Source organism: Corvus moneduloides, chromosome 24 (assembly GCF_009650955.1).
Source record: "Corvus moneduloides isolate bCorMon1 chromosome 24, bCorMon1.pri, whole genome shotgun sequence".
In the NCBI taxonomy this organism is placed as follows: Eukaryota; Metazoa; Chordata; class Aves; order Passeriformes; family Corvidae; genus Corvus; species Corvus moneduloides.
The window spans coordinates 2,532,270-2,557,029 of record NC_045499.1 but is presented as its reverse complement, the minus strand read 5'-3'; the positions used below and the strand labels follow the sequence as shown (position 1 = coordinate 2,557,029).

Sequence of the window (24,760 nt, the reverse complement as noted above, 5' to 3'; positions counted from 1 at the left end):
TCTCCCGTCCTGTCTCCATAGGGGAGGGAGCTCCAGTTCCTTTGTCAACTCCACGACCTCCTTGGGACTTGCTCCAACAGTTCCATGTCCTTTCAGTGCTGGGGGCACCAGGGCTGGATGCAGCATTCCAGGTGGGATCTCATGAGAGCAGAGAAGGGAGGAAGAATCACCTCCTTCAAGGTGATCCAGGCAACATCCAGGCAATGCCATGGCCAAAGTCTCCCTTTCCTACTGCCAGGGACAGCCAGGGCTGGGACAGGACTCTGTGGGCACACAGGGAGACAGAGGCAAGGAAACAGGGAGGCAGGAGAGGTACGGGAGCTGACTCAGCTCGTGGATGTCTTTATTGGAACTCTACACGTTGGACAGGCATGCGAACAGGACAGACGGAGACAGGAGTAGTATTGCCTTGGTCACAGAGATATGGAACAGCGTTGGAAGGACCCTGACCCCTCCAGGCCAGCCGGGATCCCCACACCTCGGTCTCCTATTGCTTCCCATCCCCATCCCCGCGCCCCGACCGCCGCGCTCGGCCCTGCGTGCCCGTGGGCTCAGGCCCCGTGGGAGGGGGCGATGGTGGCACCTGGAGCGGAGCCTTTGGCACCCCGGGGGAGGGTTCCGGGTGGCCGTGTGACGATGGAGGGGTCAGAGCACGGGCGCAGCCGCGGGTGGAGATGTCCCGGTGAGCAGCTGGATCTCCAGAGGTGGGGGGGTGAGGTGCAGCCGAAAGCGTGGGCAAGGGGAGGGGGCAGCCCTGGGGGTGCTGGGGCAGCGTGGCCGTGGCAGGGCTGGCACCAGGAAGGGGAATGGGGCTGTCCCCAACCTCCCTCCCGGCCCTGCTGCTCTGTGGCACCTCTTGGGGGGACCCAGCTGCCACCCCCCCTCCCAGGGATGGAGCTGGAGCTTTGGGGAAAGAGCATCCCTCGGCCTTGGGGGGAGCATCCCTGGGGGAATGAACGTCCCAGCCTCGGGGAGAGCATCCCTGGGCTTTGGGGGGAGCGTCCCTCAGCCCTGGGGAGAGCATCTCCCTTGGGAAGAGCATCCCTTGGCCCCAGGGAGAGCATCCCTAGAGGAATGCGTGTCCCAGCCTGAGGGAAAGCATCCCTGGGCTTTGGGGAGGACATCCCTGGGGGAATGCATCCTTTAGCCTTAGGAAGAGCATCCCTTGGCCTGAGGGAGAGCATCCCTCGGGATACACATCCCTCCCCCTCGGAGAAGGCATCCCGTGCCAGGGTGCTGCCTGCATCCAGCTGGGGCTCAGGAGAAGGTGACCACCTCACCCTGGGGGTAACTGGAAGCGAGGGTGTCCTGGCAGGAATCTGCAATTAAAGACACAAATATTAAACACGGCATTAGACGCTGCTTCCATGACTGGTTTGGGGGAGAAATGGGAGAGGGAGAACGACCCTGGGCTTCCAGGGGACCCCGACTTAGAAGGATGCAGAAAACAGAGTAAGCACAAAATGAAATGGCCTTTTCCAGAGGGATAAAATGCTGCTGTTGCATCGGTAAGTCAGGGAAAGATGGTTTTAAAAAGCTTCAGAATGGTGCCAGAGATGGAGACTTGGGGAATGATTCTCCAAGAGAAACCATGCGTGGAGTCAGGGCAACTTTGAGGGTAAAAATGAAAAGCAGGGGGAAAACATCACCCTCACCACATCCCTCTCCACCCTCTCCTCCCAGAAAGCTGCTCTTGCCCAAAACTTCCCAGGCCAACCCCAAGCCAGATGTCCCAAAGCCAAGCCTGGTGCATTAATCCCGCAGTGTTTTTTCTTCTCCCTCTCATTTGTTATCATTGAATTAATTATCATTGATTGGAGCTCTGAGTCACCCCACCGCCTCTCCCCGTGCGCCAGGGCCCAGTTTCCAGGCGAGGGGCTGTCAGGCAGGGAGACAGCGCCTGATGCACCTGATAAACCGCGGAATTCTGCTTTAAACCTCACCCCCAGCTCCTGCTCATGGGTTTGGCCCAGCTGCCTCCCCTGCAGACCCAACGCAGCTCCAAACCCTCCTCGTTTTCCACAACATAAAGGTCTCGTTCTCCATCGAGCATCACTGCACAGCTCGGGTGAGCAGTGCCCAGGCATGGAGGCTTTTCAAACCTCACATCCCATGAAAGCCTTAGGGACTAAAGGAGCTCTCCTCCCCGAGCTGGCAGGAGAGCTCCCCACCTCCCAAGACAAAACGCTTTGGAGACCCAACACCATCCCCCTGCAGCAATTTGGGGCCCAGCAGTGCCCATGCATGCAGTGGCTGCTGAAAAATATCCCAGCTCTTGGTTCAGTCACTCCTGCAAGCAGCTAAAAGCTCCTGGCAGGGCTCGTGTCCTGCTAGAAACATTCCCCGTCAGGTCGATTGATTTACCAGGGGCACGACTTGGCTTTTAACTCCCATCTCCTCCTCCTCCCCGTTCAAAGCCATTTTGTGTGTTAGCTCGAGACCTGCTGCCCACAGCTTCCAGGGACCTGCCTTGGAAAGCAGCTTCCCAGCCTTGGAAAAAAATTAGCACGACTAAAAATAAATAACAACAGCCCAGATTTTTATCTTTTTGTCCCCCAGACAAAGCCACCACGAGAAGAGAGCCCTCCTGTCTTGGCTTATCGGTACCAGCTCCGTTCCCCTCTTGCCCTCATGGCCCCTCAGTGACGTGCAGCCCCTTCCTCGAGCCTATTTTTGGGTGTGGATCTGCCACCAGCGTCCGTAGGGTGCTGCCCTGGGCGAGGCAGGAGGCTTGGCACAGCTGGCACAACCCAGCTCCAAATACACCCAAGGTTTGCTGCGGTGCTCCCAGAGCCATCAGCGCCGAATTTCCCCGCACGGGGAGTTCACACAGTCCCTCCCTCCCTCCCTCGCTCCCTCCCGCTGTGAGATCCCCTCACACACCCCAAAGTGCTGCCAGTGCCCGGCCGTGCCAGCGCGGGTTTGGGTAGGTCCTGAGCTAACTCTGCTTTGCTCTGGAGCAGCCCTGAGGAGGAGGATTTGGGGGCGTTGGGGGATGAGCAGCTCAGCATTCCCCAGCCACGACCCAGAGCCCCCCCAGCTGATCCCCAGCGTGGGCAGCAGGAAAGGGGGGGATTCTGCCCTGCTCAGGTGAGACCCCACCTGCAGAGCTGCCTCCAGCCCTGGGCTCCAACATCAGGAGGGCTGGAGCCCCTCTGCTCTGGAGCCAGGCTGGGAGAGCTGGGGGTGTTCACCTGGAGAAGGGAAGGCTCTGGGGAGACCTCAGAGCCCCTTCCAGGGCCTAAAAGGGCTCCAGGAGAGCAGGAGAGGGACTTTGGAGAAGGGTCAATGGCTTCCCACTGCCAGAGGGCAGGGTTAGATGGGATCTTGGGAAGGAATTGTTCCCTGTGAGGGTGGGGAGGCCCTGGCACAGGGTGCCCAGAGCAGCTGTGGCTGCCCTTGGATCCCTGGAAGTGTCCAAGGCCAGGTTGGATGGGGCTTGGAGCACCCTGGGATAGTGGGAGGTGTCTCTGCCCATGGCAGGGGCTGGAATGGGATGGAATTTGAGGTCCCTTCCAACCCAAACCATTCCCTGACTCTGTGATTACTTTTTTACAGCCACCAGGGCACATTCCCTGCCCCGGCCTGTCCCACACAGGAGGAAGTGTGACCCTCTCCCCAGAAGTTCATAGAATTCTTTCTGAGCCTCCATTTACCTTTTCCGTGGGTAAAACGTTGGGATCGGTTGCCCGGGCGGAGGTAAGGAAGTAACAGACTGGGAGCTGGGAGGCTCCTATTTATAAGCTCAACTGCATCCTATTTTGCATCTGCCTCTGCTCTCCCTGTTCCTCGTCAGCACGGGCAAGCCATGGGGTTGCTATTTATTTTCTATTTTTCTTTATTGTCATCAAATAAGCAGTGAGGATTTTTCCTGGCAGTGCTGGGGAAGCCAGGAACAGGCTCCTTCTGGGTAGAGCAATTACTCTCTTGACATCTTCACCTCCCGCCCAGCTGCCTGACAGGCCTTTCTATTTTCTCAGCTCTCTCAGGCATCTCCCGAGAAACAGAGCAGTTGTTGCAACAATAAAAATTAGTACTTTGCAAGCAACCCGGGATCACGGTGCAGCCTCCACGCAGGGCTGGACTCTGAGTCTTCCAGAAGGAAAAGAGAAGGAAAAAGCTGATGCTGGAGTGGGGAACTGTTCCCAAATCCCCCCAGTCTGAAGGCTGCTCTGGTTTGGCTCCTTGCATGGGGGTGGGTGGTCACAGGGGTTCAATCCTCGTCCCACAGCGCTGGTCCGTGTCCCAAAGCGGACAGACACACAGACAGAGGAATGTGAGGGCTCTGCCAGGGCAGCCTGATGTCACCCAGCACCTCCAGAGCGTCCCCGGCCAGGCTGGACAGAGCTTGGAGCAACCTGGTCTAGTGGAACGTGTCCCTGCCCGTGGCCCTTCCAACCCCACCATTCCATGACTCCCTGACCTCTGGCCCCGTTCCCACAGCTGAGCATCACACGTGTCTGCATCTGCGGCGGGGAGAGGGACACGGGGCACTAAAGCTCCGGCTGGTCCCACGCCGCCGGACATCCCGCTGTCCACAGGGGAGGGACACATTCCTACAGCACACACAGTGCTCATCCCTGTGTTCCTGCTCATCCTCCTGCCGGGAACGAGACCCAGCACACCCAGCCCATCCCAGAGAACCTCTCCTTTCCATGCTGGGATGCCCCGACAGTCACTGCACACCCCTCAATGATATTTTTGTTTAGATGCCATTTTAGGGCTTGGACAGGGGCAGTTGGGCTCCAGTTTCTTGGGAATAAATCCAGCACTTTGGCTTTCTCTCGATGCCTTTTGCCCGGGCTGGAACGTGCTCTCCTAACCAGATCCCTCAGCACAGATAAGCCCTGGGAGGATATTTAGGGGAAGTATCGTATATTCGTGCTCTATTCTTATCCTATTCTCCAGGCAGCCGATTTTGGCCACTGTTTGAGATAAAACCTGGGCTCCAGAGATATTTAGAGGTCTCCTCTGATCCACTACAGCTCCTCTTCTAATCTTACCTGGGGATTAACCCGTGCCAACTCGCCCCCAAAAGCAACTCAGACCCCATCTAAAAATAACAACAAGCTGTTTTCTCCCTCCTGCATCCCCCAAATCCCTGCTCAGGAGAAGGCGGCGAGGAAGAGGGAGAAGATGCGATGGGTTTTTCAGCAGTTCGGTGCCTCCCACTGAAATCCCTCCGTCTCCCTTTCGGGGCTCGGTTGTTTTAGAGGAGCTTTTGCACATTAGTCATCCCTTCTCCCGGGTTGCATAACGCCCCAGCTAAAAATTGCATCCTGCCGGCTCTGTGTCAGCTCATGCCCAACCCTCCTTGCTCTGGTGGCAATGAGATTTTGGGGAGTCCACCAAAGGTTTTCCACCCCGAATAACCACTGTGGTGTTGGGATGAGCTGCTTCGGGAGCCTGAAGGGGGGAAAGGCAAGGATGGGATGTCCTGGGATCTGTGGCTGCTCTGGGTTTAATCCTCTGCCTCCAAGAGACTCAACCCCCAAAGTTTGAGCATCTTGATCTGATTCTTCTGCAAGGGACGGGGTTTCATACCTGGCTCGTCCCCAAAGTCAGCACATGACCCTGGATAAATCATTTATGATCCAAAGAGCACTGAAATCACGGAGGGTGACCTTCCCTCTGGCAGGGGCTGGGGATATTCCGGCTGCTCCTGCTTCCAGAGGGAAGGATGAGATGGAGGAGCGCCAGCATGGTGCTGCTCTACTCACCCCTTCTCCCAGTTCATGGAATTTGGGGTGATCCATGAACCTGCCCTGTTACCCCGTCCACTTGCTGTGGGAATGCACTGAACTACAGGAATCCAAGGAAGGCAGCTGCTCCCAACACACAAACGCAGGGGCTGCTGGTGAGGGATGGATCACCCCCCCAGGCCTGTATGGCACATCCTGAGCAGAGGATGGGTGCAGCTCATCCCAATTTCTCCCCAAATCCACACAAATTCTGGCTCCAGCACCAGGTCTATGCAGTGCTCAGTTCCTGTCATCCATCCCCAGGCACCAAGGTTTTCACCTCTTTTCTGCTTCCCTTTGGCTCTCGCACAGCTGGGAGGGAGGGAGAGAAGGAGAAGGAAGGAAGGAAGGGAGGGAGGGAGGGAGGGAGGGAGGAAGGAATTCGGAAGGAATTCGGAAGGAAGGAATTCGGAATTCGGAAGGAAGGAAGGTAGGTAGGTAGGTTGGTTGGTTTGGACATGTGCTGACTGCTCCTCCTGGCAGCTCCTTCTCCACACCAAGGGAAACTGAGGCATGGGAAACCTGGGGTGGAGTAGGAGGGTCCTGACTGTGCGATCTGCCAAAATCCATCCCAGCTTCTTTGAGGACCATGGAATCACAGAATCCTTAAAGTTGGAAAAGACCTCCAAGGTCATCGAGTCGAAGCTGTGACCAGCCCGGCCGCACAGGCACCCTCCCTCCTCACCATTCCCTGAGCACCAGCTCCGGTTTGGCCGTGATGGAGGGGAAGGGTCTGACCCCAGCAAAGCTCCTGGGGCTCTTTGCTTTTTAAACACACCCAAATCTAAGCTCTCCTCCCCAGAAAAGTCCCCGGGCTCCAGCCCTGACTTGCTCAGAGTGAGGAAAGAGGCTGAGAGAGCACCGAGGGGGAGTCAAGCCCAGGGCTGGACCCCCCCAAACCAGCCCCTTGCAGCCCTCCAAGATCCAAACGCCTCCAGGGAGGCTGAGCTGGACAGAACTAGAAATGAGCCAGAGGTCAGGGGCTGAAGGGTTTGTTCTAGTTCGGGAAGACACCTCAGATCATCCAAAATCACCCCAAAAACCAGCACACGTGAGCAAAAGCCAGCAGCACAATGGGGAGTTTGGCTCTCCAGCCTCATCCTCCCAGGGATGGGGAGGGCCTGGTTCAAACCCAGCTCCCATCCCCACGGGAATGTTCTGCCCCACCACCGCACGTCCATCCCAAACAAGGATTCCTCCCCCATCCATTTAGGCACCATTTTGCCTCAAGTCTCTCACTTCCCCACTCTTCAACACCAGCAGCAGCTTTCCCAGGGACCCTTATTGCTCTTCCCACCACTTCCCATTTCTTCATGGGAGTATCCATGCCTATTATCCCAGCCTCTGTGTGCTCCCTGCACCCTCTCCCAGGGCCCTCCAGCCTCCACGGGATCTCGAGGCTGGTTTCCAAGGACCTCAGGCCCATCCCTGAGGTTGGATGGAGAAGCAGACACAATATGGGAAAGAACAAGTAGGATTTAGGCAGAAAAAGGCAAAGAACAAGAGGGGAACCACTGCTGGGCAGGGAATAGAGGTTTATTCATCTGCTGCCTCCAGAAACTTGAGGCTGGTTTTAAAAAAAAAAAAAAGCAAACAAAATAAAACCTAAAAATATGTGAATTCAGCCATTTCCAGCACAATGAGATATAATTTTATGAGTCAACTCGTCCTCCTTGTGTTTCCACCACCCTTTAGCCCAATGCAAACGGCCCACGGGGGGGAGGGCTCAACACCGGAGGGAATTGCAGGGTTTATTTCGGATGAATAAGGATTCAAGGAGGGGAAAAGCACCCCAACACCTACTCCAGGGACTGTCCGTACACATGGACACGAGACAAGGTGGGTGCAGACATTACAGGGGCAGCTGGAGAGGGTCAGACCCAGCTCCTGCGGGGCGGAGATGTCCCAGCTCGGGCTGCTCTGGGCACCGGAGACGCGGCGTGGCGGGGACAGGGACGGAGGGACACGCAGGGCACAGCGAGGTCCGTTTAGAGGATGGAGGGGACGGGGGAGCAGGGGGAGCTGCAGCGGGACGCCAGGGGAGCCAAGCCCACCGCGGATCCTGCCACACCATCTATGCTGCTCAGGCTCCGGGATTTTCCATGGCCTCGGTGAAGAAAACAGACAGGTTAGAGCCGAGCAGCCTCCTGCCCAAGGCTCGGACAGCTGAGAGCACCAGGCTGAGTGTCACCCAGCCCCACACCCCGAGCAACCCCCTGAAAAAATGCTGGGAGGGCTTTTCGAGGGCGAGCAGGCTCCTGTGGATCCTCCAGGCCTTCCCACTCCCTTCACCGAGCAGCACCGGCCAAATCCAGGACTGGAGAGTCATCAATGAGGAGACCAAATTGCTCCTGTAGGGTGCTGGGTTTTGTTTCCCAAATTGCTCTGAATGAGGAATGAGTCTGGGGATTTTGTGGGCTGAAGCAGACGGGGAAAAGCAGCAGAACTCAAACAAATACGGGATTGGGAAGGAGTGATTCCCCCAGCTCTGGTTTTTACACCCCTGTAGCAGCAAGCTGCTGCTGACACCTTTCTGTGAGGAAAGGAGCAGGTAGATGTGCTCATTATTTTCCACAAGAAATTGCATTAAAGAGCAAATATTTCTATTTCTTTGAGCACAGGGACCCTTCACACTCCCCCAAAGAGCCAGGGATTTCTCCAGCTTTTATTGAAAAAGCAACAGCCAGAGGAAATAACCTCACAGGTCAAAAGCCACTTTTCTTGCTGGAAAGACACAAAGTCTTTGCACTGAAAATTTAATTTTTAGGTCCACAAAGCACTGCTGATAAGGATGAGTCTGTTCCCTGGATCTGCTGCCAAAATATGGAAAATTAATGACGCTCCCAGCCGCGATGAGCCCGGTGTCCCTGCGCCTGGATCTTCCCTGAGAGCACCCGGGTGAGCAAACCCAGCCAAGCCTGAGCCTTCCCAAGGCTCCAGCGCGTTCCAGGGAAAGCAAGACCATGGAAGTGTGTGGGGGGAGCGGAGGGAGGCAGCTCCTGACAGCAGAAAAACAAGGTGATGGATGGTCCCCTTGGGCAGTGCCAGGCTCGGGATCCCTCCCCATGTCCCACCCCAGGAGTTCGTGGCACATCTTTGGGTTCTGCTTTGCTGGTGCTGGCCCGGCCGTGCTGGTTTGGGCTTGGATCAGGGATCCAGGCTCACACCGGACCAGTGACAGCATCACCCTCACACACCCCCCAAGGGGGATACTGAGACAGGAGCATCACCTGGGAAACGCTCCAGGGCACAGCCTCTACAAATCTACAGAAAATCCCCTTTTTTTGTTGGTTTGTTTTTTCTCCCAGCCCCAGCAGCCAGCAGGGATTCTTCAACCCCTTCCCATCTCTCAGCCCCCTGAGGAGACGCAGCTCCTCCGGCTGTGCAGCAGAGGCAGCTCCAGGGGACAGAGGGACTCCTGCCTAAACCTGTTGCTGACTCCAGCAAAGCTCTCCCCATCCCCACGGTGGAAGCGGGAGCAGAAGCAGGCCTGAGGAGAAGAGCAATTTCCTTCTTTACTTCTTGGCACAGATCCACACAGCGAGCGAGGAGGGGAGCGAGCACAGCCCTGAGCTGGGGGGAGCTGGGAGTTTCCCACCAACAGCAGCGGATGCAAAGACCTCCCTGCTCCCCACAACATTCCCGAAAAACTGCATCGGGCTCATCCTTCCCTCCCCTTGGGTGTGCTGAGGCTCTTTGAAAAGCTCACGTGTTTCCCTGCCGCCCTGAGCCGTGCGTGGGAAGCAACCATGCTGAGATCCAAGCGGTCCCTGAAAGCTCAGGGCAACCCTGGATCCAGCACCCAAACAGCACCAGTTTGGCAGGAAGCGTTGTGGGGTTGGGGTTTGCTGGGAGCCGCCGGCAGTGCAGGGACCTGCTGTGCTTTGTGGGGCTCTCGCTCCGAAGGCTGAATAGAAAAGGATGCAAACAGGCGTAGAAACAGGGTCAAATCACACTGCTCGCTCTGATTAAGCCTCAAGCATCACATTTTGGGACAGAACTGCATAAAGGTGTTTGATTTCCCCAGGGACTCTCTGCAATGGGCTCAGGGCAAACCTGCCCAAAGCCCAACACTTCATCCTCTCTCCATCAACTTATCCCAAGCCACGCATGCTGGAGCACCTGGGAAGCAGCTCAAGACTCTGTCCCTCAAAGCTGTCGTGCTTCCCCACCACACCTAGGGCCAGGTGCTACCACAGAGTGAAGCCACAGCGCACAGGGGGGTTGTGCTCTGCTGATTGCCACGGTGCTTAAACAGAGCTGGGGTCCCAGCAACTCGCCCTGGGGCTACCCAGAGTCACCGGGATTGCTTTAGAAGCGGGCTTGCTGCCAATAAAGGAGCATGGTGTGACCCCTGGGGGCTCCCCCCGGACCATGGCACTGCCTGCTCCCTGCAGGAGCTCGGCTCCAGGCGCTGGTGCAGGCTGGGAGCCGGCAGCACGTGGGATGGGGTCAAGCAGGGAGGCAGCAAAGCCCAGGAACGTCCTGTTGTTGGGGACAGAGGCCTGGCACGCAGCTCGTGTGGCACCATGTTCCTGTGCAAACGTGGGCTGGTCCTCACTGCCCCCCAGTCAGGCAGTTCCAGGGGATGCTGCCGTGAGCATTCCCAGCTGGATGCTGCGGGCTCAGGCCACGTGCGAGCCATGGCCCTGCGCTGACAGCAAGAACCAGAGTGAAAATCAGCTGCACGATGCTCTACAGAGCCAGAAATTGCTGCTGTGCCGTGTTAGTGTGCTGAGGAAGGAGGTGGAGCTTTTTAAGGGACACAGAGATGCAGCGCTTGGACACGCAGGTTAGCGGCCGAGTGCCGGGGGAAGGTTGGACTCGTGGAGCTCTTTTCCAACCCAAACGATTCCATGGTTCCATCCTAACCAGTCTCACTGGCTGGACTCATCCTGCCTCCATATCCCTCTGTCCAAGCAGAGGACAGGGCTCGAGTGCCAAGGCAGCCCCATGCCAAGGTGTCTGCACCCAGCAGGACACATTTTTGGGAACTGCTGAGCGGGACCTGAGTGCTGAAGGGAGACAAAGGGTCTGAAGCCATCCCCAGCAGCCAGGGAGCAAAGCAATACCCCTGGGAGCAGCCACAGGAAGAAGAAACACATTCCACATAGGAATCCACAGCAATCCAGCTCAATCTTCTCCAGGCTCAGGTCCAAAGGCAGGAGGAGCTCTTCTCTTTGAGCTGCCCCAACAAGACCAACTGCTGGAGTCGGGGTTAAACCACAATGGATGCCGAGATCTGCAGCTCATTCCCGAACCAGCTCCACCTCCTGATTTCCACAGCTTGCACAGACACCAGTACCTGTCCCAGGATCTGACAGATGGCCATCAGCAAGTCGGGCTCAGAACCAAGCTCATCTCAATTTGCAGAGCTGCCAGCATCCCGGTACCAGAACAAACAGCCTCAGCAGGAGATAAATCAAGAGCGAGGGAAGAGGAGCCTCTGCAGCTCCCAACGGCTCTTGGCTGGAGGCTGCTTTGCCCCTTGGTCACCTCTGGTCATCTCTGGTCACCCCTGGCCATACTGGAGCATGTCACTAGGCCAGCCCTGACCTCCCAGGACAGTGTCCCACCCGTCTGTCCCACAGCCCCAGCAGGACACAAGTACTGAGGTTGCCTCTTCCCAAAAGGCCTCAAGCATCACTGGAGTCCCTCTGGACCCCAGATCCAGCTTTCTCCAGGTGCAGCATCATTGCAGCAACATGGGGGTAAGTGACCCGTGCACACCTTCTATTTCAAAGTGTAAAAGGCACTCTGAAACTTGCAGGGAAGACACCAGAACACCCCAAGAACGATCACCAAAGTGCCCTTTCAAAGAGCTGCTGCTGCCACCACACGAGGACAGAAACCTCCTGGTCTCCTGTGATCCAGGGATGGGATTTGGGAGCGAGTGAAAGCAGCTCTGGATCCTCAGCTCTTGGAGCTGCTCCACTTTTCCTGGCTTCAGTGGGACCAGACTCAAGTGCTTCAGCTGAAGCCTGACTTCAGCATTTTCTAAGGAGGAAGAGCAGCACTGGCTTTCATCCCTCTCCTCCATCCCTTCCAGTTCAGCATTGCCCCTCCCAGTCTGGAGTGGGACTAAAGCTCTCTCCCCTCTCCACATTAACAGGCATTAAGAAAAGAGACCAACTCCACAGGAAAAAGCACATCCAGGGAGACAACATGAGGCGTTTCAAGCAGATATTTGATGGTACCCCAAGGATGAGCAAAGCTTTTCCTTTTTGTTCTCTTTCCGAGGTTGAGCAGCAATGCCAAATGGAATCCTTGATTTCCCAGCAGGAAACAACCAACTCACATCTACAGCTGATAAATGTGGTTGCCCCAAACACCTCCCTGAATCCCGTCCAGTCTGTGCCATCCCAAGCAGTTCCAAAAGTAACAAACCCTTGAGGCTCTCCAAAGCACCAACAGGTTTTGGGGAGCAGCTCAGAGGCGCAGCACACCATCCCATGCCCGGTCCCAGCTCCCAGGCACCGTTCCCTGTGAGCAACAGGCAGCACTTGGTACCAGGGAGGTGGAAGTAGGTCAGCTCTGCAGCCACAGCATCCCACACCACCCTGGACACGCAAAACGCTGCACAGCTGGAAAACTGAGCTGTGCTCTAAGAATTATCCCAGCAATCGAGGGTGCAGCTGGATTTCGTGGCACTGGGTTCACCCTCTCTGGAGCTGGAGTGCTGGGAGATGGGTGGAGGTCTGGGACCAGGTTGAAGAAGATTTTGTTTTGTCATGGGAAGAAGGGTTTTGTGTTTTCCTGACTCATCTCCCTCTCAGTTTCCCATGGAAAACCTCAACACTTAGCACAGCTCCTGTTCCAAGCCCAGAGGAGCCTTTCTGGCAGCCCGGAGCTGCTGGCAAGGCAGCGCTTGACGCATCACGGCTCCCCACGCTCGAACCCACTGAAAGCCACCGGAGGGGAGAGGGAAGGAAAAGCCTCTGGGGTTTTTTTTCCCTACTGAAAACCTTTTGGTCCCCTTCAGTCACAACCTCACCGTGTCCCCAGGAGAGATGTCCCGCTCCCACCATCCAGGGATGAGTGGTTGAACCCCAGGGAGAAGAGCTGGAGAGGCAGAGGTTGGAGCACTCTGTCCCCAGGGAGGGCAGTGCAGCCAGCACAGGGTCAGAGACCCCAAACGGGCACCACTGGGGAGGAGAAAACAAAATGTGGAGCCAGCACGGAGAGATGTGGTGGACGGAGGAGAAGCAGATGGAGAGGCAGGAAGACGTGGATTTGGGGAGCAGAGAACAGCCAGGCGGGCGGATGGAGATGAACCACGGCCTTGGATCGGCCCAACAAAGCTGCACTCAACCTCCACTCACCCTCCCCAGGTCCTGCTCACACCTCCAGCCGTACCTTTCTGGATGCCTCCATCCGCTGCACACGAGAAGTCCCCCGTGGCCAGCAGGAAGCACGTGGAGGATTTCTTGTTCTTGTCCCGGGTGCTGGAGCGCCGCATTGGCCGCTTCTCCTCGTCCGTCGGGGACAGCGGCTGCTCCTCGTCCGACAGCACCACGTTGGCCTCACCGTTCTGCTTGGAGTCTGCAAGGGGTGGCAGAGACCCATCAGCAGCTGACAGAACCACAGGAGAAAGTGCTCAGGGTGGCCAGAAGGGCTTGCAGGACCGTGCAAGGAGGCAGAAGAGCAGGTTGCAGGTGGCCCGGAGCAGCACCCACCAGTTCAGGTGCTGATCCCAGCCTGGACATGCTCCTTTGGAGCAGCCAGGGGAGCAGCACACAGACAGATATAATTCCAAGCAGCTCTAGTCCTGCTGAGGGTTATAAAACCTGTGTGAAGCCAAAGCTGGGGATGAACCACCCCAGGTTTTTGAGATCCACCCACCTAATTGGAGGGAATTAGCTCTCCAAAATTCACACTGCTGAGGAACGGGCTGCTCGGGGTAGTGGGAAGTGCTAATTTATGTCCCCTGGCTGCCTGGTTCGTTGGCTGAGAGGATGCTCTGCCACGTGAGGGCCTGGCCTGAGCTCCTGGCTCTAACTGCTCCCCACTGCCAGGGCTCCCAGGGCAGGTGGGATTTGCAGGCATGTGGAAAAAGGAGATTTATAAAGGAAAAGAGCTGCTTGGGGCACACAGAGCTCCCTGTTCCCCCCCAGGAGAAGGACCACCACTGTTAAACACGTGTGGCCAGACGTGCAGCTGCCCAGGGCTGACCTCAGGGCTGGTGCAGGACACAACCCCACCATGATGCCTCCTGTTCCAGAGACCCCAGAGGTGCCACTGGCAGCAAACCAAGACCAAAGGGGCAGAGCAGCCACCATGGCCAGCACTGGCACTGGGGCAGGGCTCTCACAGACCCCCAAAGTCAGCCCAAGGGATGGTGCCCACAGCTGCCCACAGATGGGGCTGGGCCTTCTCCTGATCCAAAGGGAAGACTTGGCCAACCCCCGAACTTCAGCTCAGTGCGAGATGAAAAAAGGAATGTCCAGGGACTGGTTTTGCTCAGGATTTGGAGCAGCAGCGCAGGGATTCTGTCTACCAGAAGAAGAATGAGGAGGTGGTCAAGCCCCAGGGAATGTCCATGGATTTATCAATTTTGGTGAAGGTTTCCCTGATTTATGGTGGGAGGAAGCAAAGGAAAAATCTGTCCCAAGGGCATGACCAGGCTAGCACAGGAGCAGAGCAACTGGCCTTACCTCTGTCACTGTGAGGGAGAGGTGGCTTAGGCAGGGGCACCTTGAAACCCACCATGGTGACTTGATCCGTGCCATTAGGAGGGAAGGATGTGGCCTTTGGGAAAGCAGGATATGGCCTTTCCCCCCTGCCTGCACGGGGGACTTGACCTGCAGCGCCCTGGTCCCCCAACATGGCCCCAATACCCTCCCACTCGAGGGACTCCCGGCACCGAGGTCTCACCCACCCAGAGCTGGGGGCCACATCCTGCGCCATCCCCAGGGATCTGGGACACAGGGGACCAAAAACGTTGCCTTGAGGGCTCCCGGACGTCTCCCCCTCCCTCAGCCCCATCTTTGGGGTCTCACCTGACCGCTTCCGCTCAGTCGCCCCCTCCTCTACTGCCAACGGGCACGTGTCGCTCTGGGTGCTGTTCCGGGGGGAGTTCTCCTCGGATTTGCCATAGGTGGGGGAGTCCAGCGGGGCCGGACGGGGTATATGCTTTTTCTTCTTCTTTGGCAGCTTCTGCTTGGCCATGGCCAATGAATAGTACATCCCAAAGTTATTGACGATGACGGGCACGGGCATGGCGATGGTCAGCACCCCGGCCAGGGCGCACAGGGCCCCCACCACCATCCCTGACCAGGTCTTGGGGTACATGTCACCATAGCCCAGGGTCGTCATCGTGACCACGGCCCACCAGAACCCGATGGGGATGTTCTTAAAGTGAGTGTGGTCGCTCCCGGTGGGGTCGGACGTCTTGGCTCCGATCCGCTCGGCGTAGTAGATCATAGTGGCGAAAATCAAGACCCCCAAGGCGAGGAAGATGATGAGGAGCAGGAATTCGTTGGTGCTGGCCCGGAGCGTGTGGCCCAGCACCCGGAGACCCACAAAGTGCCGCGTCAGCTTGAAGATCCGGAGGATCCGGACGAAGCGCACCACCCGTAGGAAGCCCAGCACGTCCCGGGCAGCTTTGGAGGACAGGCCACTGAGACCCACCTCCAGGTAGAAGGGCAAGATGGCCACGAAGTCAATGATGTTGAGCAGGTTTTTAATGAAGAGAAGCTTATCTGGGCAGCAGATGATGCGAACCAGGAACTCGAGGGTGAACCAGAGCACGCAGACCCCTTCGATGTAGGTGAGGATGGGCTCCGTCTCCACTTTGTGTGTCAGCAGGACCGTCGTGGTGTTGCCGACCACCAGGGTCTCCGTCACGTTGACATCAATGTTGAAGGCCTCGTGCGTCTCCAGGCAGAAGGTTGTGATGGAGACCAGGATGAAGAAAAGCGAGGCGAAAGCAACCACCTGCAAAAGTCAAAATAACACCGGCCATGAGCTGATGTGGGGCAACCTCTTCTGTCTGGAGGAGGTCAAAGCACTCCAGGCTGCTGCCACCCACTGCCCCAAGGCCAAGGGTGGAGAATGGGGAGGGATCCCCAGACCTCTCCCATGAGCTGACAGAAAACCTCAGAGCCTGGGGCCGTCAGTCCAGGACCTTTCTCCAAGTGCTACGATCTGTACGGGAAAAGTTGTGCTGGGCTCCAGCTGTGCCTGGAGATGTGCCAGGAATGGCAGTGGTGGGGGTGAAGGGAACCTGGGACAGCCTGGGACTGCAGCAATCTTCCGCTGGGAACAGACGTGAAAAGGGAATTTTGACAGGACAGATTCAAAGAGCTTTCCCCCGCATTCATCACAAACCCCTCCAGATGCCAGGCTCACGCTGCTCACAGCTGGGAGCTTTGGGGCCTGGATGTGTCAGAGATGTCCTTTCGCCCCCTCCCTGAGGGTCAGTGGTGGGTGATGTGCCCACAGAAGTTCCAGGTCTGAGAGGGCAGGATGAGGAGAGGAGCAGGCAGAGCTCAGCCTCCTGCTGATGCCTGGACCTGGTGACACCGGGATGTTCCCATTTCTCCTCTCTGCCCGAGAGAGAGACCTTTGTCCCCTCCATGTCACCTCCTCCTCCTCCTCCCTTCTCCTTGCTGTGGATATGAGTGAGGAGGGGCCAGCAGCATGCGTTGGAGGTCACAAAGGACCACCTTGTCATGCTCCCATCAATCCTGCTCAGCTCCCTCCCTCACTCACAGTGAGCCCATTACCTGGAGCATCTGTTTCCAAAAGCTGCCCCCTGCAAAAAAAAAACCCTGTGAGCAGAAAAACTCTTGTTCTACCTTCCTCTGGCACAAAAGCACGGCTTTCCCAGGAGCAGATCCTGGTGCAGCCCCTTTGCTGCACCTGCACCAAGCAGGATGTGACCTTTTGCTGTCAAACCCACCCAAGCGGCTGCACTCGGCAGAGCAGCACCGTGAGCCTGCTCCAGGCGACAGCCCGGATCCTCGGCTGGAGTGAATCAGCAGCAGAGACAGCCTGAGTCACGCTGGAGAAACACCCGGCCCTGGACACCAGCGGTGCCGTGGCGGCAGCCCCGAGCCTGCCAGGAGCATCCTTGAGGGGTGTCCCCAAGGGCAGACCCGTGTGGGTCCACCACAGAGAGCATCAGCCCTCCAAGAGTTTGGTGTGAAGTTTAAATCAGGCATTAAATGATGGAGAAACCTCTGGAAGATGATTCTCCTGCCCCGGTGAGAGACACCAGCTTGGGGATGGAATGAGATGCTCCTCACCCCTCAGTCAGAGCCCTCTGGACCACGCACGGGGATGCGGCTCCGAAGGCTGATCAGCCGTGTGCAGTTTGGGAAGCAGATCCAGCAAGAAGTGGGATCTTACAGCAAGGCCAGCTTAACCAGACAAGTGTCTCTACACAGTCGTGGCACAGCCAAAATAATCCGCTTTTCAGCTGAGGGCTGAGTCACGTTCCTGAGCTTCCCTGTATGGGGAATCTTGGGAAAACCTGAAGAGTAAAAATTTAGACTTAAAGCAAAGTAGGAAGAAAAAAAAATCACCCAGGAAGGGAGTGAGACCGTGCGAACACTCGGGTAATGAAGCAGCCCTGCTGTTGAGTGTGAGGTGAGACCTGATTTAGCCCAAGGAGCAAAATCAGCCTTTAAAAATAGAAGAGTCAGGTTCAAGCCGGTGCCAACCATCGTGTCCCCCTCAGCATGCTGCTCCAGTTCTGTGTCTGACCCGAGATGTCTCACCTCAGCTCCAGTCGCTGCTCCAAACTCAAGTTCTTTTCCAAAACTGTCTTTAAAATAAAATAAAATAAAATAAAATCTATGTATAAATCTATGCATAAACCAGTACTACCAATACACACCAGAACTCCCACCAAACAAGTCCTCCAGAACATGTTGGTGGCCTACACAATCTTGACCTGCACTCAACAGCTCACAATGGGTGTTCCTAAAAAATCCATGACCCCGCAGAGGGTCACTAGCCTGAAAGTGCCCATGAAAGTGAGGTCAGGAGTCTCCAAGTTGGGCTGCAAAGGGAAAAAATAGTGAGGAGCTGCACGTAAGAGGGGTTTGGAAGTAGAGGTAAAATCACAGCCAGAGCAGATTCTCATGGGGAGGAAAAGTGTGAAACTCCAGCTGGGACCAAATATTCCCGGAGTGGACTAGACTGAGGAGCAGGGATCCCATGGGCATCGATGGTGCACGAAGAGAGGCTAAAACACGGCAGAGATTTCTAACCACGCGCTCACCCAGCTGCCAGCTCAGGAGGAGAAGTGCTGGAGGGAGGGAAAGACGGAAATAACCAGGAGCCAACTGAGTCAGGGCCCGAGGGGCTGCTCCACAGAGAGGAGGAGCGAGGACCGGAGAAATTCAGCTCTTGAGACTCTTAGTCACAGCTGCCACACAGAGAGGGAGAGAGTTTACATGGACAGCCTGGGACTGCTGCTCCCCAAGGTTTGGCAACATGCTGTTGGGCTGCTCCAGCACATTCCCTGCAGCCAGCAGCACCCCTTTGGCTCTGGAAAGAAAGGGGGAGACCCCAAAATGGGGCGGTATTAAAGAAATCCCAACCGCCGCAAACCTCATGCAGCCCAAAAGCCAGGGCAGCACCAGGAATGTTGAACCCACAGAGATGCTCACGAGTCCTGCAGCACCCTAATGCTGGATGGTGACTCCAGCCAGGAGCTGGGTGCCCTCACTTGGGATGGTTGTGTTGCTCTGTGCCTCAGTTTCCCCTTCTGCCAGAGCAGTTTTCCCAAGCTATAGCACTGGTATTTTTTCCTGTTACCTCTGGAAGTTGATCGTTCCCATGGCACTGCTGAGCTGAACGTTTATCCAGAGCGGTGAGAAGGAAGCAGGGAGCTCCCAGTACAAACTGGTCCCACTCCAGCCCCAGCTGGGCCTCAATCACAACCATCTCTGCTCCCTCCAATACATTCCTCCTGATAAAGCCTTTCCAGGAGCAGCTCAGCACACAGGAAAAGCAGAACCAAATAACGCCGGGGGGAAAAATTGAATTGAATTATTGTGCTTGGGTTTATTTTTAATTTTGTTTAATTTTTTATTTGGAGCTTTGCACCACTCAGAGCATCTCTCCGAGGTGAAAAGCCCTCAGAGATGGGCAAAGGAGCAGGTACCCTTTTAAAATGGGTTCAGCTCTTGCTGCCCGAGCATTCTCTGCATGTGTGTGCTGCTCTAACATTTGCTGCAAAAACACCTCCTTGCCAAACTGACCCCTGCCCCGCACACTGCTCGTGGGTGTGAAATGCCTGCAGAATTTCTTACCATTGACGGGGCTTTTTTTACACCTCTCAATGCATCCAGAATTCATCTCGATCCCAACTGCCTGTCCGTGTGTGTGCGGCAGATCCATAAGCTGGGCGTGCCAGGGGCTGGGGTGGGTATCGAGGGGTCAGTGGGCAGCGCTTTGGGGGTGGTCTATGAGCAGCTGGGAGAGGAGACACATGCGCAGAGCAGCACCCGAGCGCCAGGCTGGGAGCCTGGGGATGCGCCTGGTTTGGGGGGACGCGTCCCAGGCGCGTCACTGCCCGTGGGTAGGGACCGCTGGCATGGCCAGGGAGGGTGGCAGGGTCTCTGCTGCGTGGATGTGCTCACGTGTGCACACACACGGTGCCAAGGCCCGGGGCCACGTGTGGCTGAGGGGGCTGTGGGACCGTGGCTCAGGTGTGCTGGGTGTCAGCGGTGCCTGAGCCTGCACCACACGTGCTGGTGGGCTCCCTATGCTGCGAGGGCAGCCCCGGCGTGGGGACAGCGGGCAGGGGGTGCACAGGAACAGGGTGTCCTTTGGGGCTGCGGCTCCTGCAGACGAGGAGCGTGAGCTGCTTGGGGACAACCGTGAGGATCCCGTTTGCTTCAGGACCTGATCCCCAGCCCTGACCTCCACTGTGCTGTTAAATGTGGGTTTTGGCATCGTGCAGCCCAGCAAGAGGAACCCAAACATCCTATCCTAGAGCATCCTGAAAGTCTGCCAGGAGTCAGCCCTGCCAAGGACAATCCCTCATCTCCATGTGCCCAGGAGGTGCACAGGGAGCACTCGAGGGCGCAAAGGGGGCAGGGATTGGGCTTGCCCCCAGTTTCAGCCCAGCCCTCCCAGGTGTGAGGGTTGGGAGGGGATTGGGAGACAATGGAAGAGGGGTCCTGTAGGATGGGACATGACTCCCGTGTAACCCACCAGGAAAGTCGGACTTGCCCACGGGGATGGGGAGGTGAAGACACAACCCCAGCACGGCCCCATCCCGCCTCCCCACCGGCGCATTTCGGGAGCTTACCCTTGCCGCCTTGGACGAGTAGGGGTCCTCAAAGAGCGCCCACATCTTGGGCTGCCAATTCCGGCAGCAGCCACCCCCTCCAGCAGCCCCCGCCGCCCCTGGGGGCCTGTCATCCATGCCCAGGCGCTGAAGGGCCATCTCCCTACCCCCTTCCTCTTCAGGCTCCTCTCCGCCAGCCCCTCCACCAGGCTCGGGACTCTCAAAGATATCCAGGGCCTCTTCGGCGTCGCGGTGCTGGCGGTAGGTCATCCAGCAGCAGGGCTCCACGTCCGTCTCGTCGATGCCCCAGTAGGTCAGCTCCTCCTCGAAGAGGGGCCCGCAGATGTCCGCGGGGCAGTGCAGCTTCCCGGTGCGGTAGTAGTTGAGCACGTAGGAGAAGATCCCGGGGTGACGGTCGAAGAAGAACTCGTTGCTTTTGCCATCAAAGTCAAAGTTGCTCTGGGCATCGGGGTCAGCCAGCCAGGCCAGGCGGGTGCCCGGCAAAGTCCGTAGGGTGCTTTTGTAGGTCTCATGCCGGGTGCCACCTACATTGATGGTGATCTTGTCCGACTCTTCCCCTTTGCCCATCTCTTCCTTCAGGCATGTTTTGGAGGGTGGTTTGTTCCCCGACTTGCGTCCACGGTAGGAGGAGACACACACCGAGCTGATCATAGATTTCGGTGGATGAGAGATGCCCACAACGTGCACCCTTCCTCCGGGCGAGGAGCTGGGGTTCAGCGGAGGCGGGAGAGGGGGACAGAGATGGGACTGGGGAGGGGAAAAGGGGGGGGCTCAGGCTTGGCTCTGGCCTCGGGGGGAGCAAGCTGGAGCCGCGCCGGACACCGCTGGCTGCTGGGGGACAGCAGGGGAGGCTGCAACCTCCACCCCCTCCAAAGCCAACCCCCCCCAAATAAAACCGCCCTAAACCGGGAGCCAGCCCAGCCCTGCCGGGCAGCAACAAGTGCGGGATGGAGGGGGCCAGGAGCGGGCGGGGGGGTGCGGCAGCCGGGGGGGGGGATGCGGGCCCGGCCGGGAGGATGCTGGGGAAGGGATGGGGGGGTGCTGAGCCCGGCCGGGCGCTGTGTCCCCCCCCCTCCCGGTACCTGCAGCGCCAGGCGCGGGGGGGCCCCGCCGCCCGCCCCTCCCGCTCCGGCGGCTCCGCGCTCCCTCCGCCCCCCCCGGGCCGGGCTCGGGGAGGAGGCGGCGGCCGGGGGGGCTCTTCCCCGGTTCCCGGCGGAGAGAAGGGGGGATGGATGCGCCCTCTCCGCCTCCCCTCCCGCTCTCCCTCCCCGGGGGTCCCCGTTCACGCGTGGCCGGGCCGGGGGGGGGCCTGTTGCGTCCCGGCGGTGCCTCCCCGCGGGGCTCGGCGCGAGGGAGGCGGCGGGAGCGGCTGCGGGGTTCGGCGGGGCTTTTATAGGGCTGGCAGCGAGCGGTGGGGTTACGGGAACCGGCACCGCCCCGCCGGGGGGCCGGAGACCCCCCGCCCCAGCGCCCAGCCCCGCAGCCCGCCCGGTGCCCCCCCCCCCCCCCGCCTCTGCCCTCCCTCTCATCCCCGCATCCATCCCTCCCTTCATCCTCCCATCCCTCCATCCTTCCCTTCATCCCCTCCACCCCCAGCCCAACCCTCCGCCTACCCCCAGGGCCCCCGCACCCCGCGGCACCGGCTCACCTCCCCGCGGGGCCCGACGTGCCGCTGAGGGTCTCGGGGGGTCGGTGTCAGCGAGGAGTGAACCCCGGACACCCCAGCTCCTCTTCGCGCCGGAGGGGAAATGCAGCCCAGAGCTGCCTGCGGATCTGGAGCCAGCTCTTGGCAGAGGCTCCCGCAGATCCCATCCCTCCCTGGCTCGCAATCCCTCGCTCACCGAGAGGTCAGGAGAGACCGACCCCGGGGCCGGTGGGGAGCTGGGAGGCTGCACTCAGACCTGACCCCCCTTCCCTCCCACCACCCTCCCCGAGCATCTCTCCGCCCTGTTTCTGCTCCTGCGTGTGAGATGCCCCTTTCCCGCAGCGGCCGCCGGGGCTCGGGGTACCAACCACCCCAGCCCGCGGAGCCCTTCCCCTAAGCCCCCTCCCTGGGGGGCTCCGACACCCCCGGGGTGCTGGTGATGCTCAGCCCCGGCTCCTGGGGCTGGGGAGGAGGTGAAGAGCACCGTGCCCCAGGGCCGAGGCTGTCACCCAGGTGAAGACCTGAGGGACTCATCCTGCCAGCTCTGTTTACTCCTGCACTGGCACCGCTGGTGCTGCTGCACTGGGGGGCGGGGGGTACTTTGGGGTCATAGAAGGGATCCAAGCCCAGCATAGGCCTGTTATTGGGGTGGGGGTCTCACCCAGGAGGGTCGGCACTCGGATAAGGGAGTTCTTGGTGCAGGGCGAGGGGACATGGAGTGGAGGATGCTGCCTCAGCACCCCTCTCTGCACCTCCCCGGGCTGTGTGGTGCATTGTCACCCCACCAGGTCCCCTCCTCACCCCCTGCCCAGATTTGTCCCCTCACTGATGTGCCCCTGAATTCCGGGGGGCACTGGGGGTGGCTGGGGAAAAAGCTCCACCCAAAAAAATCCACGAGGCACGAGAGCCACGCTCGAATCTTACCACCAAGACAGCCCTGCTCCAACTGTGACTGCAACTCCACAGCTTCCAGGGCCGGATCCTGAGCGGGTGGAGGCTGGCGTAGCTCCACACCCAAACCACCCGGAGCTGCACCAGCGGGAGAGCCTGGAGCCCAAGGGAAAACCGTGCTGGAAAAATCGAGCCTTGCATCACCAGCCAGGCATCGCAGCTCGGCTCCTCATCGGCGTAATGCGAGTTTGGCCAGGAGGAAGGAATGCTGCGACCTGATGCTAATATTTTATCTGTCGACTTTCATCCCGCCAGGAAGAGCTTCGTGCACCCAAGCGCGGCCGTTCCTGGGGTGGGAGGAGGTGGCCAAGCAGACAAATGAGTTGTTTCTGGGGAAGGAAGAGATCTTTTAGCCAGCAACACCCGCCCAAAGCTGTCTGCTCTCTAAATATGCCTTCTGATTTTTAATGTCCATGGGAAAAAAAAAAGAGAGAGAGAAGAAGAGAAAATGGAAAGAGCTGGATGAATAAGGGCCTTTGTGGAGCAAGAAGGAGTCACTTCTGCAGGGACGTCCTGCAAGGTTCACGGTGTCTCAGAGAACATCCAGACGAAGGATGGAATGAGGAGCAGGACCTGGAAGACCTCAAGCAGGATCAGCTCTAACCTGGGAAGCCTTGGGTGGGTCCTGGGAACATTTTAAGGGGTCTCTGGGTCCCTCCCCTCCATGGCCTCTTCCCCTGACCCGGCGCAGCACCCTGAGCCTGGCCCATGGTCCAGCACATCGGGCGCATCCCCAGCGGTGGGGAGGGAGCAGCACAGCGGAGCACGGGATGCCCAGAGGGCTGAGTGGCCTCACAGGGAGGCTGGGGACACGCTGGGATCCCTCCGTCCATGGAAGGGCAGAGGAGGAGGCTGGACTGCATCACTTTAGGGAGAGACCATCCTGTTTTGGTGTAGAAATAGCCAAACCAACCTCTCCAGGTCCTTGCAGCCCAGAATCTTGTTAATGAAGGATATGTTGTCCTCAGGAACCCCTGGATGCTCCAAAGGAGGTCTCTGCCCTCATGTTTTTGGTGGGACAGCTCCATCTCTGACCTGTGGGTCACAGGTCTGGACCTGGGGTGGCACCCACGGCACTCCCCTCCCCGGGGTGGGATCCCCAAGAAACCTTTCTGGACACTCTCTTGGAGGTGGGTCTTCCCTAAAAAGCTGTCACAAGCCATGGACAAGCTCTGTCTCTGCTCTCCGCCTCTGCCAGGTGAATTTTTAACTACAATTGCTCATTTTAGCAGTGCCGGTGACACTGGCAGAGTCTGCAGCCCCATCCCTCCATGACCTCAGCCTGCAAGGGGAGCTGGCACATGCCCTGATTCCCGGGCAGGGAATGCTCCCCGGCTTGCTGGCGCGGCGGCGTGTCCCCGTGTTCTGTCACACAGTGCCACCTCGTGTCCTGCGCCCCGGCTGGAGCCCAGGCAGGGAAAACACGGCCGGCGGAGCGCGGCGGGGTCTGGGGAGAATCTGGCTCCATCCACGGCAGCGCTGATGCAATTTCGCTCCATAAAAGCAATTTGGGAGCGGGAGGGAGGGGGCTGGGCTGGAGCGGGGACAGTGGTGGGGACTGTGTGGCTTTGGAGTGAGCGGGAGCGGTTCGTGAGCTGGGGCCGTGCCTCGGTTTCCCTGTCTTTCCGCGTCAGGATGTCCTTTTCCTTTCCGAGGTGCTCAGGGAATCTCGGCAGAGGCTGCTGTAGCAGCTCCACCTCGTGTCCGTACCCGCCTCGTGCCCGCAGCCCGGTCCAGAGATGTTTGGAGATGGGACGCCCAAAACCCACCCCCACATCCGACAGCAACATCCTTCACCTCCCACCAGGCTCTGAAACCTCCCTCCCTCGCTGTCACGGGAAATTCAATATTTATGCGGTTTTTAAAATAGAAAGTGTTTGGCTTAAATTCCACATTTGGGCCCATTTCTGTGTCTTTATTCCAGCCCCCAAGGGCCAGAATCACCCTTTCCAGTTTGTTTCTCTCTCCTGTTTTCAGAAAGCCCCTGGCACTGGGATTTTCTGGCCCCTGCAGACCCTCTCTCAGCCCCTGGGAGTGCAGGATGGGCTGAGTTCGGTGGGTTCAGCACTGCAGTGACACCACACGTGGCTCCAGTCCAGCACTGGGCCTTACCCTGAGCTGGGATCTCCATCCCTGCTCCCACACAACCGGCCT

General features: G+C 58.3%; 1 protein-coding gene across 3 annotated transcripts; it reads right to left on the bottom strand.

Annotated features, from left to right (window-relative positions):
• Positions 1-313: 313 nt before the first annotated feature.
• On the bottom strand, positions 314-22,882 carry KCNC4 (potassium voltage-gated channel subfamily C member 4). 3 transcript variants are annotated; one of them, XM_032133511.1, is made up of 5 exons: positions 22,580-22,879; positions 20,011-20,757; positions 14,741-15,677; positions 13,098-13,283; positions 314-1,319 (listed from the first exon to the last, which is right to left on the bottom strand). In XM_032133511.1, the coding sequence occupies exons 1-5, from the start codon at positions 22,745-22,747 to the stop codon at positions 1,258-1,260; spliced, it is 2,100 nt and encodes a 699-aa protein (XP_031989402.1). In that variant the 5' UTR covers positions 22,748-22,879; the 3' UTR covers positions 314-1,257. The 3 variants fall into 3 exon arrangements, with proteins under 3 accessions (XP_031989402.1, XP_031989400.1, XP_031989403.1); XM_032133509.1 differs by lacking the exon at positions 314-1,319 and adding an exon at positions 7,262-7,848 and having other exon boundaries at positions 22,580-22,882; XM_032133512.1 differs by lacking the exons at positions 314-1,319; positions 22,580-22,879 and adding exons at positions 7,262-7,848; positions 21,659-22,390.
• Positions 22,883-24,760: the final 1,878 nt, after the last annotated feature.